The 13,534-nt window shown below is 36.5% G+C and overlaps 1 protein-coding gene across 3 annotated transcripts in view; it reads left to right on the top strand.

Moving 5' to 3' along the window:
• DPH6 (diphthamine biosynthesis 6) overlaps positions 1-13,534 on the top strand; it is a gene marked incomplete at both ends in the record, with an annotated part of 200,086 nt that overhangs the window by 132,504 nt on the left and 54,048 nt on the right. For 2 of the 3 annotated variants that reach the window (XM_080344846.1, XM_080344845.1), the window contains one exon: positions 4,609-4,851. The exons of the other annotated variant lie outside the window; for it this stretch is intronic. In XM_080344846.1, coding sequence (XP_080200972.1) covers positions 4,609-4,851 — 243 coding nt within the window. The remainder of the gene's footprint in view (positions 1-4,608; positions 4,852-13,534) is intronic. 3 annotated transcript variants of the gene reach the window in all.

The following is a 13,534-nucleotide window of genomic DNA, read 5'->3' as shown; positions in this document are numbered from 1 at the left end:
TCTGAAAATTGTGGAAATGTTGCAGATTTTTTAATAAGATAATAATATGCTATGGATTAATTATACTTTTTTGATCAAACTAGGAAAAATGTATTATTTTATTTAAAGAGAAATTCTGGATTTTTTAGTACGATATGCAAGGATTTTACTAAGTTACATATGGATACTTATAAGTGTCAAGTTTTTTTAGTCAAAGAATATAATAATAACTTGTTTTACTTTTTCATTTAGGAACATATCCTTCATCTTTTAGCTACTGATAACTGTACACATTTTCTTAAAAAGCAGCTTGTGTATCAAACTGAATTATGTGTGATCAACTCATTTATGGAATGTTTAGACTACGAATTTGTAACAGTTCAAGAAAAACATGAACTATATTGAAGGTTATGGTGTACTAGAACCATGTCAGATACAATTTGTGTTCATAGTGTGAACTCAAAGCTTTTTAATTGCTGTTGTCTAAACGGTACCTTTAAAAGTTTATTCACCCTAGGCAGCTGAATAAAAGATTTCACATTGCAAAATGCAATTTTACTGTCATTAGCTAAAATAAGAGGGCCCTAGGAAGAAAGGATTATCATATATTAAATAAAAAGTTCACCACCTTACAGCTTTAATCCCATTAGAAAAGATGATTTCTATCTAACTTAATCAGCCAGAGGTCTTTATTGCCTGGAGTATTAATTGATTTAGGTCTTCATTAAGGTCAGAGGTGCACATGGCTGACCAGAGGCAGCCCATTAGCGCCTTGTCAGTTATGCTTATTTACATTGACTGAGCATAATGGTGGGTTATGTCACTGTTTGGTCAGGGGGTCACTGGATCTTTTGTGCACTCTGACCTATTAAAGGGCAGCAGTCACTCAGCCACCAAACTGCATTCGTCACAAAGATTTGGCTGATTGCCTATTGACTGCATCCTTTCCAAGAAACACGCATTTGTTCATATGGTGCAACTATTAACATTGGCCTGAATACCTGTGGGTGAATGGTTCTGTTAGAAATCCCCTGCAATTTTTGTATTATGCCAGTTAATCACTAGCAAGTTTTAATAATAACAGCAGAAGAAGTGTCATAAAGTTTCCATAGTTGCTGTTGGCCTTTAATTAAAAAAACCCCAAGTCTCTGCATAGAGGTATCCTATTACTTCTGTTTCTTTCTAAATAGCATTAATTATAGTTTTCTCATGCTAATTAGCAGCTGAAGTTTGTTCTTATGTCCAATTAAGGCTGTTTTCCTCATTGTTTCTTTTCCTGAATTATATTTTGTGGGAGATAGGTCATGTCCTTTCTATATCTTATGATACTGTTAAAAACTTTTTCAAGGGATAGAACAGTTCAAAGTGACACCAAGCGTTCTTCTGGTTTTTCCTTTCCATAGTACCATGGATGCTGTCCTTCTGCTCTCCTAAAAAGTGAATGCAGTTTGTTTGTTTGTTTGTTTGTTTGTTTTAAAAAAAGTGAAATAAAATTATAATTTGCTACTATACTGTCTTCCCTCTGTATTAGCTATGATCTAGCACAATACTATATTTATTTCCTGCAGCACGGCTACACTATGAAAAGTAGTAATTCTCAAATAAGACTTTAATATTCCTATCTGTTAGAGTATGGATTGTCTGCTCTGAGGTTCTGATTGTCTGCTTAATTCCCTTGATTATTATGGTTTTGCTAACTGAGCAAAACAACTGCTAAACTTTATGTTTGCTTATTAAGACTCACCTTTGATTTAACTCGCAGTGATACAAATGAAAACAAAAAGGGAAGAGAGGTGGAATCGCATGGGGCCATATTTATGAGCAGCTTACTTCTGTGGAGATATATTGGAAATAAATTGGTGCAAGTGAGCATCTCGGCAATACAAGCTTTTTTATTTATTTATTTTTGATTTGTCGAATTCTTAATGAGAATTACCCCTCATAGTATGCGTATGGGCTGCAGTGAAAATTAAATCATCAGTGTAAGCTGAGACATGTAGTGTATAAATACACATCCATTATATTGTAGTTTTGTTTCTATGCTGAGTTTACTGGATATGCAAGTCCTCTAGACTTGATACACTGTGAATCTATAGCCTGAAAGATCTTCTGTTATCCTTGTAGATGCTCCAAAAAGATAAACTGTTGCAAGGGTCTAGCAGGGTTTAGCAGAACACTTTCACAACACAGGGACTGACACTGTACATTTTGACATCTCCCATTGCAAGATTTTAGTACTGTGAACAAGATATTATGAAATCTTCCCTGTTTAAAATGCTTTTTACTCTGCTAACAATTTTCTGTGTAATGCTTCAAACATTCCAGGGACAACTTCTTGAAATCTGCTAAAACAGTGTTTGTACTGGTTTGCTGCTTTGCCCCTGCTGATTGTTTATTTATGCGTGCTTTTCATGACCAAGTCCCTGAGAATGAGAAAACGAACATCCCTCCTCCTTTTCTTATCTTAAATTATGTCCCCCTGAAATGCAGTTCATGCAAACCTGCGGCTATGTTTTGACCCTTTTCGCCTCCTTTCCCTTTTGATCCACCCTCCCATTTCATGGTGGCATGTTAGGAAAACTGTTTTTTTTTTATTATGTCTTAAGATACAAACAAGTGTGTTAGGAACAGAGAGATTTTTTAAAGAACTCTGCAAAATTCCCACTGAATCTGAGCCAAAAGTGGTGCCAATTTTGCTCAAATCCTTCAGAATTATTTTTTTTTGTCTGACCTTGCTTATGACCAGTGGGGTTAATTGTATCAGAACTATCCAGGATACTTTAAGAAAGTGCTATCTTGGTCTGTATTTCAAAACACTGACAGATATTTTATCGTTAATTAGTATTCATATTATGTCTCAAACAATCTGTTCAAGAATAGGGGAAGTGAACTGGTTGAACAGCTCTTCTGTCTACCTAATAATTTACATGGGTGCTGCATGGAAAACCAGCAGCTCAACAGCAAAAAAAAGGAAGAAATATTGCCGGTGTGATTTTTGTCTGTAGAAGTATGAACTACTTGTATTGGGGTTTTTGACTAAGGTATAGATTTTACTCTGCAGAGGTGAAAATGAATGGCTTGCTTTAAAAACAAACCTGCACCCCACTGAACCATAGCTTCATGAATTTGTTTCTCATCTTGTCAGTATGCCACTTGATAGCTGGCTGGACTCCCTTGTTCAATGGCACATACTTTAAAATAGCACTATAAAAAAAAAAAAAAAAGACCATTTGTTCCTATAAACCAAAATATTACTTACATTTCTTCCAAATTCAGGATTATATATAGCATTATCAAAACAATATTTCGATATTTTAAACAATTTAAATAGTTGATGAGTGTCAGTTGATACGTTTCCTCTCTGCCTCCTCCCCCTCTTCAGCTGCTAATCATAGAACTTGTATGCCAAATTGTATAAGATACTCTTCCAATAGTTACATGTGTGAGTCTTTTGTGAGACACAGACAGTTATGAGGACAGATTTGGAATTGCATATGGGTCTGTCACATGGCTTGATTGCCATGTCTTCTAGGACACAGATTTCTTTTTTAATTATTCTTAATTCTGAGGAATTTTTGCAGGTTATACAGTAAGTTCTGCAAAAATCTTCCTGAAGATCCTTTGCATAGTCCATTTTTCCTCTCTTTACTCCTAGCAAAATGTTTCTTGTGCTGACTTCAAAGCTGCTTTCGCCCACCTTACTTCCCACTTCTATACTTAGTTTTCTTTTGATATTGAATAAAATTTACTGCTTCACTGATCAGGAAACGTACAGACTTTCTAGAGGAGTGCAGCGTAAGAGGATGAAAAGTTTTGATATTTATATTAAGATTTTATAATAAATCTTTGAGATGTCTGAATAGTAAGAATAAATGTTTCCTTTGCCGACTGCTGTTAAAAAAGTAGGTCTTCAGCGTGTTGCCAGGAAGACTTGGGAAAATGAGCCCAAAGTAACTGCATTGCAGCTCAGCTTAAAACATGGATTGATGGTATTTATAGCCACCCATTTAATTCCATTTTCAAAAGGTGAACCCATCTCTTTGGTCAAGTGACATTCTTCTGCATCTTATTTTCAATCTGCAATTTCCTTCTTCCTTTTGGTGGATAATCATGACCTTTTTCATACACAGTCTTTTAGCTGTTGTGCAGTGTTATTTTTGATAGTATTTTTAAGTTAGTTTACTAAAGACATTACAAATACATGCTTATACTTGCTTATATATTCTTACATAAAGGAAAGCTTAACTTAAAACTTGGAACTAGAGAAAAATAGTAATGTATTAAAGATGGTGTGCATCGTCACTCGAAAAAAGGAAGGAAGAGCATTTATTTAATTGGGGCATCGGTGTGATCCAGCAGCTGCAACAGTCAGTAACATCAGACACTGTTGTCTTGAGCTGACACATACATCCATGTTTTAACTGTTAGGTTAAAATTTATTGCATTGCTGTGTTTCTACATTATACTTAAATCTCTATCAAAAGTTATATTTAGATTGGCGTATTTGCTGCATTTGTGACAAATGATGACGAGGAACCGTACTCTTGAAAGAAACTACCTGTAAAAGAGAAAAGTGCTTCCCTTTCCTTCTGTACACTGCCAGAATCTTATTTACTTATTTCCTTCTAGGTTGGAGATGTTCTCTACTGTGCTGGACAGATTGCTCTAGTACCTTGTACGATGCAGCTTGTTAGTGGTGGCATATGGACTGAGACCGTAGTTTCCCTCCGTCACGTTGAGCGAGTTCTTCAAGCTATGAGGCAGGAGACGGCACTTCACCACATCATCACAGCCAGCTGCTATGTCACTGAGAGCAAGTACATTCCAATTGCTCGCTCTGTGTGGCAGAAGAAATTACGAGAATGCAGAAAGGTAGATGTGATATCCATGTTCTTCTTTGTCGATTGTCTTTTTTCCCCCCTAAGTCTTGTAGTCACATCAGAATTTTCTCAGAACATTTCAGAGGGGTTCAAGTAAAGCTGATATAATAAGGTTTGACTGAGGTGTTATGTTTTGGGTTGTAAGTAGTTGTGCATGACTGAGAAAGAAAATTGCTTAACTGAAAGTTATGTTCATCACAAACTTTGTCTTAATTCCTCAAAGGAATATGTTGAAGAACTTTAAGAGTAGTCAATTTCTCCAACAAAAATGTGAACAATATCTTATTTGAATTACTTCTGCCTATATATTTTTACATAATAGGAACTGGGCATTTTAATTCAACTTTTTGTGAGTTTCTCTGTTAAGGTTTTTCCCCACTCTTTCTTACAAACAATATTGTCATGACAACTGAGTTTAGCAGTTTTTACTGCTCATTATTGTTTATTATTCAGCTGACCTGCTAAGTCCAGACAGGGTGTGCCTGTCTATTGGTTGACCATAGATTATCTCTAACAGCATAATAGTTTGTACAGTGATTTATAACAATACTATAACCATTTATATTATGTATGTGCCATTTTTCTTAAATAGCCATGGAGCACCCTACAAGCATTAAAAAGGTGATGGCCACAAGTCTTGCAAATAAAACATAACTTCTGCTATATAATTTAATATAACTTAATTATTACAGTTTCTCAAGGAAATACATAGCTTGGAAGCATAGCATATGTCAATATTACCATACAAGAAGGGAAAATGCACTTGAAACTTTCCTTCTATTTTTGTTTACTTTCAGTCTCCGCACTAGGCACTGTGCGGAGTCTTCCTGAGTAAATATATAGGCTTTACTTAGAAGCTTACACATTCAACCTTGATTTATTAGTAAAGAACCATCTTAAATAGTGTTTACTACTCCTCTAAGACCAAGTGTATTGAATATTAATTCAATTCAGATCTTTTAATTCAATTTTTTGCTATCTGACTGTGACGTGGACCATGACCATGAAACCTCTGTGCTTTCTGATGTATAATATGTATGATCTGAGGGCAGATTGGTGGCATTTCTCAGTTCTTTGAAACTTTTCCTTTTCCCAGATGGAATCTTTTAGGTCTTCTGTAATTACTATGCATACGAGCCCCTCTTTACTGAGTCACTTATTTCTTATACTTACTGAGATTACTAGGCAGTACTTTCTTAGCTACATGAAAAATACTGATGAGGTGATGAGGTTGTTTGCTTTTGGGCTATTACTATGATTTGACCCATGTCACTTTTTGATTGTTTTTGATTGTTCAAGCCATAGCTTGAAAATGGATTGCTGCCCACACATACTTCTAGGAAAAGTTAGCCACCTAGCAGTTTTCAGGAATGTTTAAGAAAAAACATCCTAGAGGAGCATCAAACAATCCTAGAGGATGTTCATCAGTCTCATTCTGTGCTCATGAGATCATATTCATTAATGACAGTGTCAGAAAGAGCAAAAAAAAATATTAGCAGATGAAATAATGTGTGCCAAAACACCATCTAAAAATGCTTTGGAAAAAAATTAAAGAATCAGTGGGAATGAGATGTCATTAGCAGCCAGATGTTCCAATTTCCCCATTATTTTGTCAACAGGAGATTCAGACAGAGGAATTGAATTTTTCCTCAGGCTATGCATACTTTTTTATTAGTAAGGGTTTGTGTAAACAGCAAATCAGAGAAAAAGAGGTATCAAACACTTCTGTTACAAGGAACCAGAGGGAGGAATTGTCCTGCCCTGAAAATAAAATTGTCCTATTCATGGATATAGAGATTTTGTATTAGAGGGGAAGCACCAGCTGGCACAGTATTAGGAAAATAGTTCCTTTACTCTCAGAATAAGGAAGACAGTAAAGTTTGAAATTTGGAAGAACATAAAATGACTGGTGAATTGTACGACAGTTGTAATTCTCTCTCACTTAGTCACAGACCTGGTGAATACAGGAGATACAGCTTTTACATCTCTCAAAATTTTCTTTGGAGCAGCCTGTCAGATGCTGTAAGATACAGCATGTCTGTGTGGAAGCCACAACACAGTAGCTTTACTCTGAAGTTATCTGTATTTAGGAGTCTAAGTAACATATCCCTTACCTGTGTGGTTTTGTTTATTTTTTGGTATCCCAGTACTGCTACAGACAGTTCTGTCAGATACCATGACATGAAATAATGGTCTGTTTTCTGCAAGTAAACTAAGTCAGCCAAAGCAAAAGTATTTTGTTATTCTTGAACTGTATTTCAAGCAGTGGCCAAAGGCATGAATCAATAGTAACATACAAATTACTTAATAAGAAGAAATAGTGTCTTGATTGAAATTGTTATGCTTCTGTCATCCATGGAAAAAGGAGTTTGTGCAAACAAAACAATGCAGCTCAGAACTCGTTTCATGTAACCTAGACATTATAAAACATAGAACTAATTATGTTTTAAAAATGAGGTTTAGACTCTACATTTCTGTTTGTTGAATGTTCTGTATTTAATAGCAAAATGATGGTATATTCAGCTTGAGGTATTTTATTTGACACAGTGACTAAATTGTATGCATCATAACTGCCAAAGGTTTTTTTTAGAGCACCAAAAATTGTTAGCATTCTAGTGATGTCTAGTAAATATCCTCTACATAAATAGTACTGTTCAGCAACCTCGGTTGCATCATTCTACATATTTGATATCAGTAGTCTGGAAAGCACAAAAAGGATTGTTTAGGGCACAAATAAATAGGACATAATGGAACAGAATATTAAGAGAAGTGTAGGAATTGTTCTCTGGATGTGTTTATAAAACACAAAAGGTTTATTTCTAAAAGAAGGATATTAGCACAGAGTTGATCAAAACTTTGTTTGCGGTAAGGCCACAGGGTCAGGCACTTTAACCTGGACTTTAGAGAATTTCTTGTCATATTATTGACAGTGACAATTGTCTTTTAGGAACTTCTTGAATTATGAAACGAAAGATGAATTGAGTATTTTTTAGAATAACCAAATTGTTTCACTGATAACCAGAGGAGGAGTGGCTCTAGTGAGGGTCAAGGAGGGGAGGGGACTCTAAGAGAGGGAGAAAATAGTAATAATAAGCAGGCCGGACCACCCCGCAGCTTCTGATTTGTTTCTGTCACCAAGCCTCTGGCTCCTTCCTTATTCCAGCATGATTCCTTGCTTCTTGCACTACTCCTTTCCACTGCTGTCATCCTGATTTCCCTCATTCCAAATGGCAGCTCAGCATCTCTACTCCCTGCACCATTCCCTGCAGCCTCACCCCTCCAGTATAACCCACAGCATTGCCTCCCTGAACTCCAGTTACCCACAGCCATTGAGGGTTGTTTCCCCAGAGCTGGAATCCAACCCATGTTTCACTCTCTTCTTCCTTCATGTGGCTTTAGAGTCACAGTGTCACTGGAAAAGCTGTTCTGGGTAACAAAGGAAACGGAAAACTGGTGGAGAGAAGAAAAGTCATAGTAGAAAGAAAAGGTAGTGGGAAGGGAAGGAAAAGAAAGAAACCCCACCAAAGTCTCCCTCAAAACCAAAGAAAATCACTGGGCTAATAAAAGGTCTTTGTATCGACCTTTTGAATGTACACAAGGTATTTCCTTCATTAAAACCAAAAGGGTACTGTAGGAACTGAGGTCTAGAGTGAGGGAGCCAGGGTAAGCATTTAAGTTCTGTGGATGGATAAGGCTGTGTTGGTGTTAAGTGGTGCCTTGTTGAAATTAAAATATATAAAGGCAAGCAGTGGTTAAAATTAAAAGAAAAAACAAGCTGCAGTCATAGAAATTAAAATCTAGTTGAGGGAAGCAGTAGTTACAATCAAAAGAAAAAAGAGAGGTTGCAAAAATAGCATAAAGACAGGCAAACAAATAATCAACACCCAGACCTAGGAAAAATAATTGGAATTAGCAAATACAAGTGTCATCCATCGGCAGTTTCCTCCCACCCCATTTCTAAGTTCCACTCCTGCAATTTCTTTGTGATTCCGAGGCACACTTTGTGACATTCTGACACTCTTGAGGAGATACATTTATGGAGCTTCTTTAACATACCTAGTTAGAAATAGTAACAATTGTGTGATAGAACAATTTCTGCCTAATCCAGTAGTTAGCATTTACACTTTTTTTTCTTCTTTAAAGTAATGGGGGCAGGGTGGGGAGGGAAGGAGAAAGCTTATAGCATTGTTAAAACTTTCTGGAAGAAGAACTGACAGTCTTCCAATTAAGTCTCATCTTGTGTTTTTTCTTCACATCTTTTAATGACAGTGTCATGTAATATGATGATTTTATAAGCAGTTTTGCTAACTCATTCAGCAGAGTAATCAATAGAAAAAAATAAGCCAGATGGGTTGTAGTCCATTTGTATTGTGTAGGACAGATGGCATTATTGATAGATGGAAACATTCCAAATAATTATTGTATAATGATATAACAGTGACTGTGCCTGCAAAATTTTATTAATTTATTTTGTGTATGCACTTTATTCAGTAGGGGTTGAGTTGTGCCATTTAGACAGGACTCCTGCTATATTTAGTTGGGAGCTGAGTCCACCCCCTACCTTCTTTTTCCCCTCCCCATGGGCTTTCCATGCAGAAGCATCCCTGTAGTACTTTGTTAAGAGTATTTCAAGTGTTGGATTGTACTTCTGGCTGTACAACAGACTCTGCCAGACTGAGATGGGCAAGATCATGATAACCTTTTTTTTCCTGCTTCTGAGTGGCTGCTTTTTTACTTTCTTTTGTTATATTCACCAATATAATTTTGTTTACCGATATCTTTACCAATTTGGGTGGGAGTATTGATCTGCTGGAGGGTAGGATGGCCGTACAGAGAGTTCTGGACTGGCTGGATCGTTGGGCTGAGGCCAGTTGTATGAGGTTCAACAAGGCCAAGTACCAGGTTCTGCACTTGGGTCACAACCACCCCAAGCAGCACTGCAGGCTCAGGGAAGAGTGGCTGGAAAGCTGCCTGGCAGAGAGGGATCTGGGGGTGTTGATTGACAGTTGTCTGAATATAAGCCAGCAGTGTGCCCAGGTGGCCAAAAAGACCAACAGCATCCTGGCTTGTATCAGGGATAGTGTGGCCAGCAGGACTAGAGAAGTGATTGTACCACTGTACTTGGCACTGGTGAGGACCCACCTTGAATCCTATGTTCAGTTTTGGGCCCCTCATCATAAGAAAGACATTGAAATACTAGAGAGAGTTCAGAGGAGGGCAGTGAACCTGGTGAGGGGTCTGGAGCACAAGTCTGATGGAAGCGGTTGAGGGAACTGGGGCTGTTTAGCCTGGAGAAAAGGAGGCTGCGGAGAGACCTTATCACTGTCTGAAACTACCTGAAAGGAGGTTGTAGCATGGAGGGTGTTGGTCTCTTCTCCCAAGCAGCAAGTGGTAGGACAAGGGGAAATGGCCTCAAATTGTGCCAGGGTGGGTTTAGATTAGAAATTAGGAAAAAATTTCTTCACAGAAAGAGTTGTCAGACATTAGAACAGGCTGCCTAGGGAAGTAGTGGAGTCACCATACCTGGAAGTGTTTAAAAAGCATTTAGATGAGGTTCTTAGGAACATGATTTAGTGCTAGAGTTAGGTTATGGTTGAACTTGATGATCCTGAGGGTCTCTTCCAACCAAAATGATTCTAAAATTCTATGATTCTATGATAAAGACAAAACATGCTCTGCTGTCTCTGGATTTCAGACATTCCAGCTTGTTTGACTGATGTGTTTTATTCTTTAAGTCTTGCTAATCCCCAGCAAGATTTAGTACAGCTAGGCTAGTAGAATGTATCAATTTTGACAAGTTATGCAATAGATACTGTTTGGGGCTGTTGCTATTCAAATGTATATTCCATGACAACGTGCTATTAATTCATTTCTTTCTGTTAGTTAGGAGCACATAAACTTACAGAGAAACTTGAAGGCCATTTGCTGCTTTTGAAATAGAGTTCTTGATAAACATGACTGAACGGTAAAAACAAGTTTCAGTTCTTATTTTGATTTGATGGCATACATAAAGCTATGAGGCAGATTTTCCAGAACTATCTGAAATGTTATATCTGAATTATTTTTTATAAAAAGAAAAATGCATAAGGAAATATTTTAGTACATTTCATACACCATGTTTTGTTACCAACACAAAGTTTAGGATTTCCTGTATTTGTAAGTGAACCCAAAATATTGGTGAAGGGAGATTTTGAAAAGCTGGATGAAACCGTGAAAGCAATGTATTTTGTTAAGAACGGAAGAGAGTGTTGCATAGAAAGATAATTTAATGTAATTGCAAAATGTATTAATAGCTCTAAGACTATTAGCTTAGATCTTTTGCATCAGCAATTCGTTTTATACATCCTATTTTTTTCTTTTGATGATGATATTATAGATCAGTTTCACTCTGAGTTATTTTATTAGGCAGCTCCTACTCCATTTTCCATCCTTAGTAACAAAAAATCTACCTGGTGAAATGTTTCCTATGGCATGAAAAAATACAAGTCTTTTGGCTTTTATAACACAGCTTGCATCTGAGCATTAGTTGTCTAGTCCTCTCCCTCCAGTAAATTCCTGAGCAGACATACCACAAACTTGAAAGGTTCTCCAGCTCACCTTCTTCTGACAGAAGCTTTATTTTTTTATGGTAAGCATTCAGGATGAGTGGCTGTGATCCCATGGTTGTTTCAAATCTAGCAAAGAGTGCTACAGTTGACTTTCATTCTGTCAGGAATGCCACTCAGGTTGTTGACAATGTGTGTCTTAATACCATGTGATATAGAAGTGATGGAAAAAACAGGATTTGCGATGTTTTATCTGATGTATATTGTGAATGTGTTGCTTGCCTATTTCAGCACTTGGGTAACTTGATGTCAGCTTTCAGTATCTAAACTTAAACTTTTTGGGCCAGACTAACAGACTGTTTAGATGTCAAAAGATTTAAATGAGCCTGAACTAGGATTTTTCAGAATATCTAAGAGCAGTCCTCTTGAGGCCTATCCTAGGGAGCCCCTGCATCATACCTCCTTTGATGCTTCTCTAAATATCAGTGATAGTACCCTGTGTCTTTCCACTTTGTCTACTGAATAATGCAGAGGTCCTGAGTTATGAACAAGTAAATGGCTGAACCAGAAACTGTCTAGCTACATGCAGTGGTTTTCTGGAGTAATTATTATGTTTTCATGGCAGTTATTTAGAATGGCACCATGAGTCTGTAGCACAGCAGTGTGTTACATTGTTCAGACATGCCTGTAGCATTTGAAGGATACAAACTGTCATGAATTTGAGTTCCTGCATTCTCTGACACTTTATAATAAGTAGAACAGAAGTAGCTTATATTAAGACAGCGGAAGTTGAAGGCTTTTCTTGCTGTAAAGGATTGGACAGAGATTTTAGATCCTCTTTACCTATGGAGAAAATTACCATAAAAGTAATATAAAAAATAAAACCTGTGAGAGAGTGTGTACTTTTTGTTTCTTCAAGTACATTGATTTTGTCTATTTTATGATATGCATTAGTTAATATCTATGTTTAATATGATTGTCAGATTTCCAAATAGTATTGTAAATTCTGTGCCCTGTAGACAATAGTATGGGAAATGCTAATTTAATTTGTCTCCTTCTTTTAGCCATTTCTGGAACAGAATATTTAAAATGTGAGGAGTAGAAGTGAATGAATATTGTAAAGGTATAAATGATAGAGTAGAACCCTGCTACATTTACATTGCAGTAAAATCTTGCATTGGTTAATTAATATAATTGGCAATCTTACCAGAAGAAAACTAAATATTTTTGAAAAACATTGCCACAACATAGTACCTATGCCTATCAGAAATTCAGTAGGAAGAAAATACATGTTTCTATTTCCCTTTTTTGTCTCATCAGCTTTATAACATTTATTTTGCTACTACATGCTATTTTGAAAGTTCCACAGTTTGATATATTAAACCAGGCTTCTTTTATGGTCCGTGTTAAGAACATGCAGTGCATTCAAATAGCACAGTGGCAGCGGGTCTTTCATCTCGTGCCTGGTGTATTTCATTTCCCCTGTGTTCAGATTAAACAAAGCTTTTGTATTCATTTGAAGCAACTGCAATGAGAATATTTAACACAGGTCAAGTGCAGATAGTCAAACTCTAGAGGTCCTTGAATGTATTCTGCCTTTTGACACTGGGCCACAATGAGATGTGAAAGGGTTCCCACTTTTACTTTTTTTTTAAAAGAAGATTGTGATATTCTATTTGTAACACTAATGGAGCATTAATGAATTTTAAAAATAAATACAGTCAACAAAAAGAACAATGAAGCAGTCTACATGATTTTAACTAAAGCCATTATGAGAAATTGAGTGTACCTGTATACATAAAAAAATGTATGATTGTATAATGTTCTGAACAATATACATGAATTGAACTTGTAGAATGTAAACATAAAATATGAACAATAGAAAATAAGAAGCGAGACAGTTTCTTGTGTGAATGTTTGTGTAGACAGATATAGATAAAATCAAATCCTCAGCTGGTCTAAGTCAGCATAGCTCTCTGATTTCCATGAACTGATTTGCACTAGCTTATTTGCCATTTACAGGTAATACATACATGCATTTGAAAATTATTTTTCAGTTAGACAGAGTGAAGAAATACATGTCAGGTTATTCAGGGTGGTAAACAACCTAGTTCATCCAGGCTGACTCGT

The sequence above is a fragment of the Nesoenas mayeri genome (assembly GCF_963082525.1).
Source record: "Nesoenas mayeri genome assembly, chromosome: 5".
Taxonomy (NCBI): Eukaryota; Metazoa; Chordata; class Aves; order Columbiformes; family Columbidae; genus Nesoenas; species Nesoenas mayeri.
This window is presented reverse-complemented; position numbering and strand designations above follow the sequence as displayed.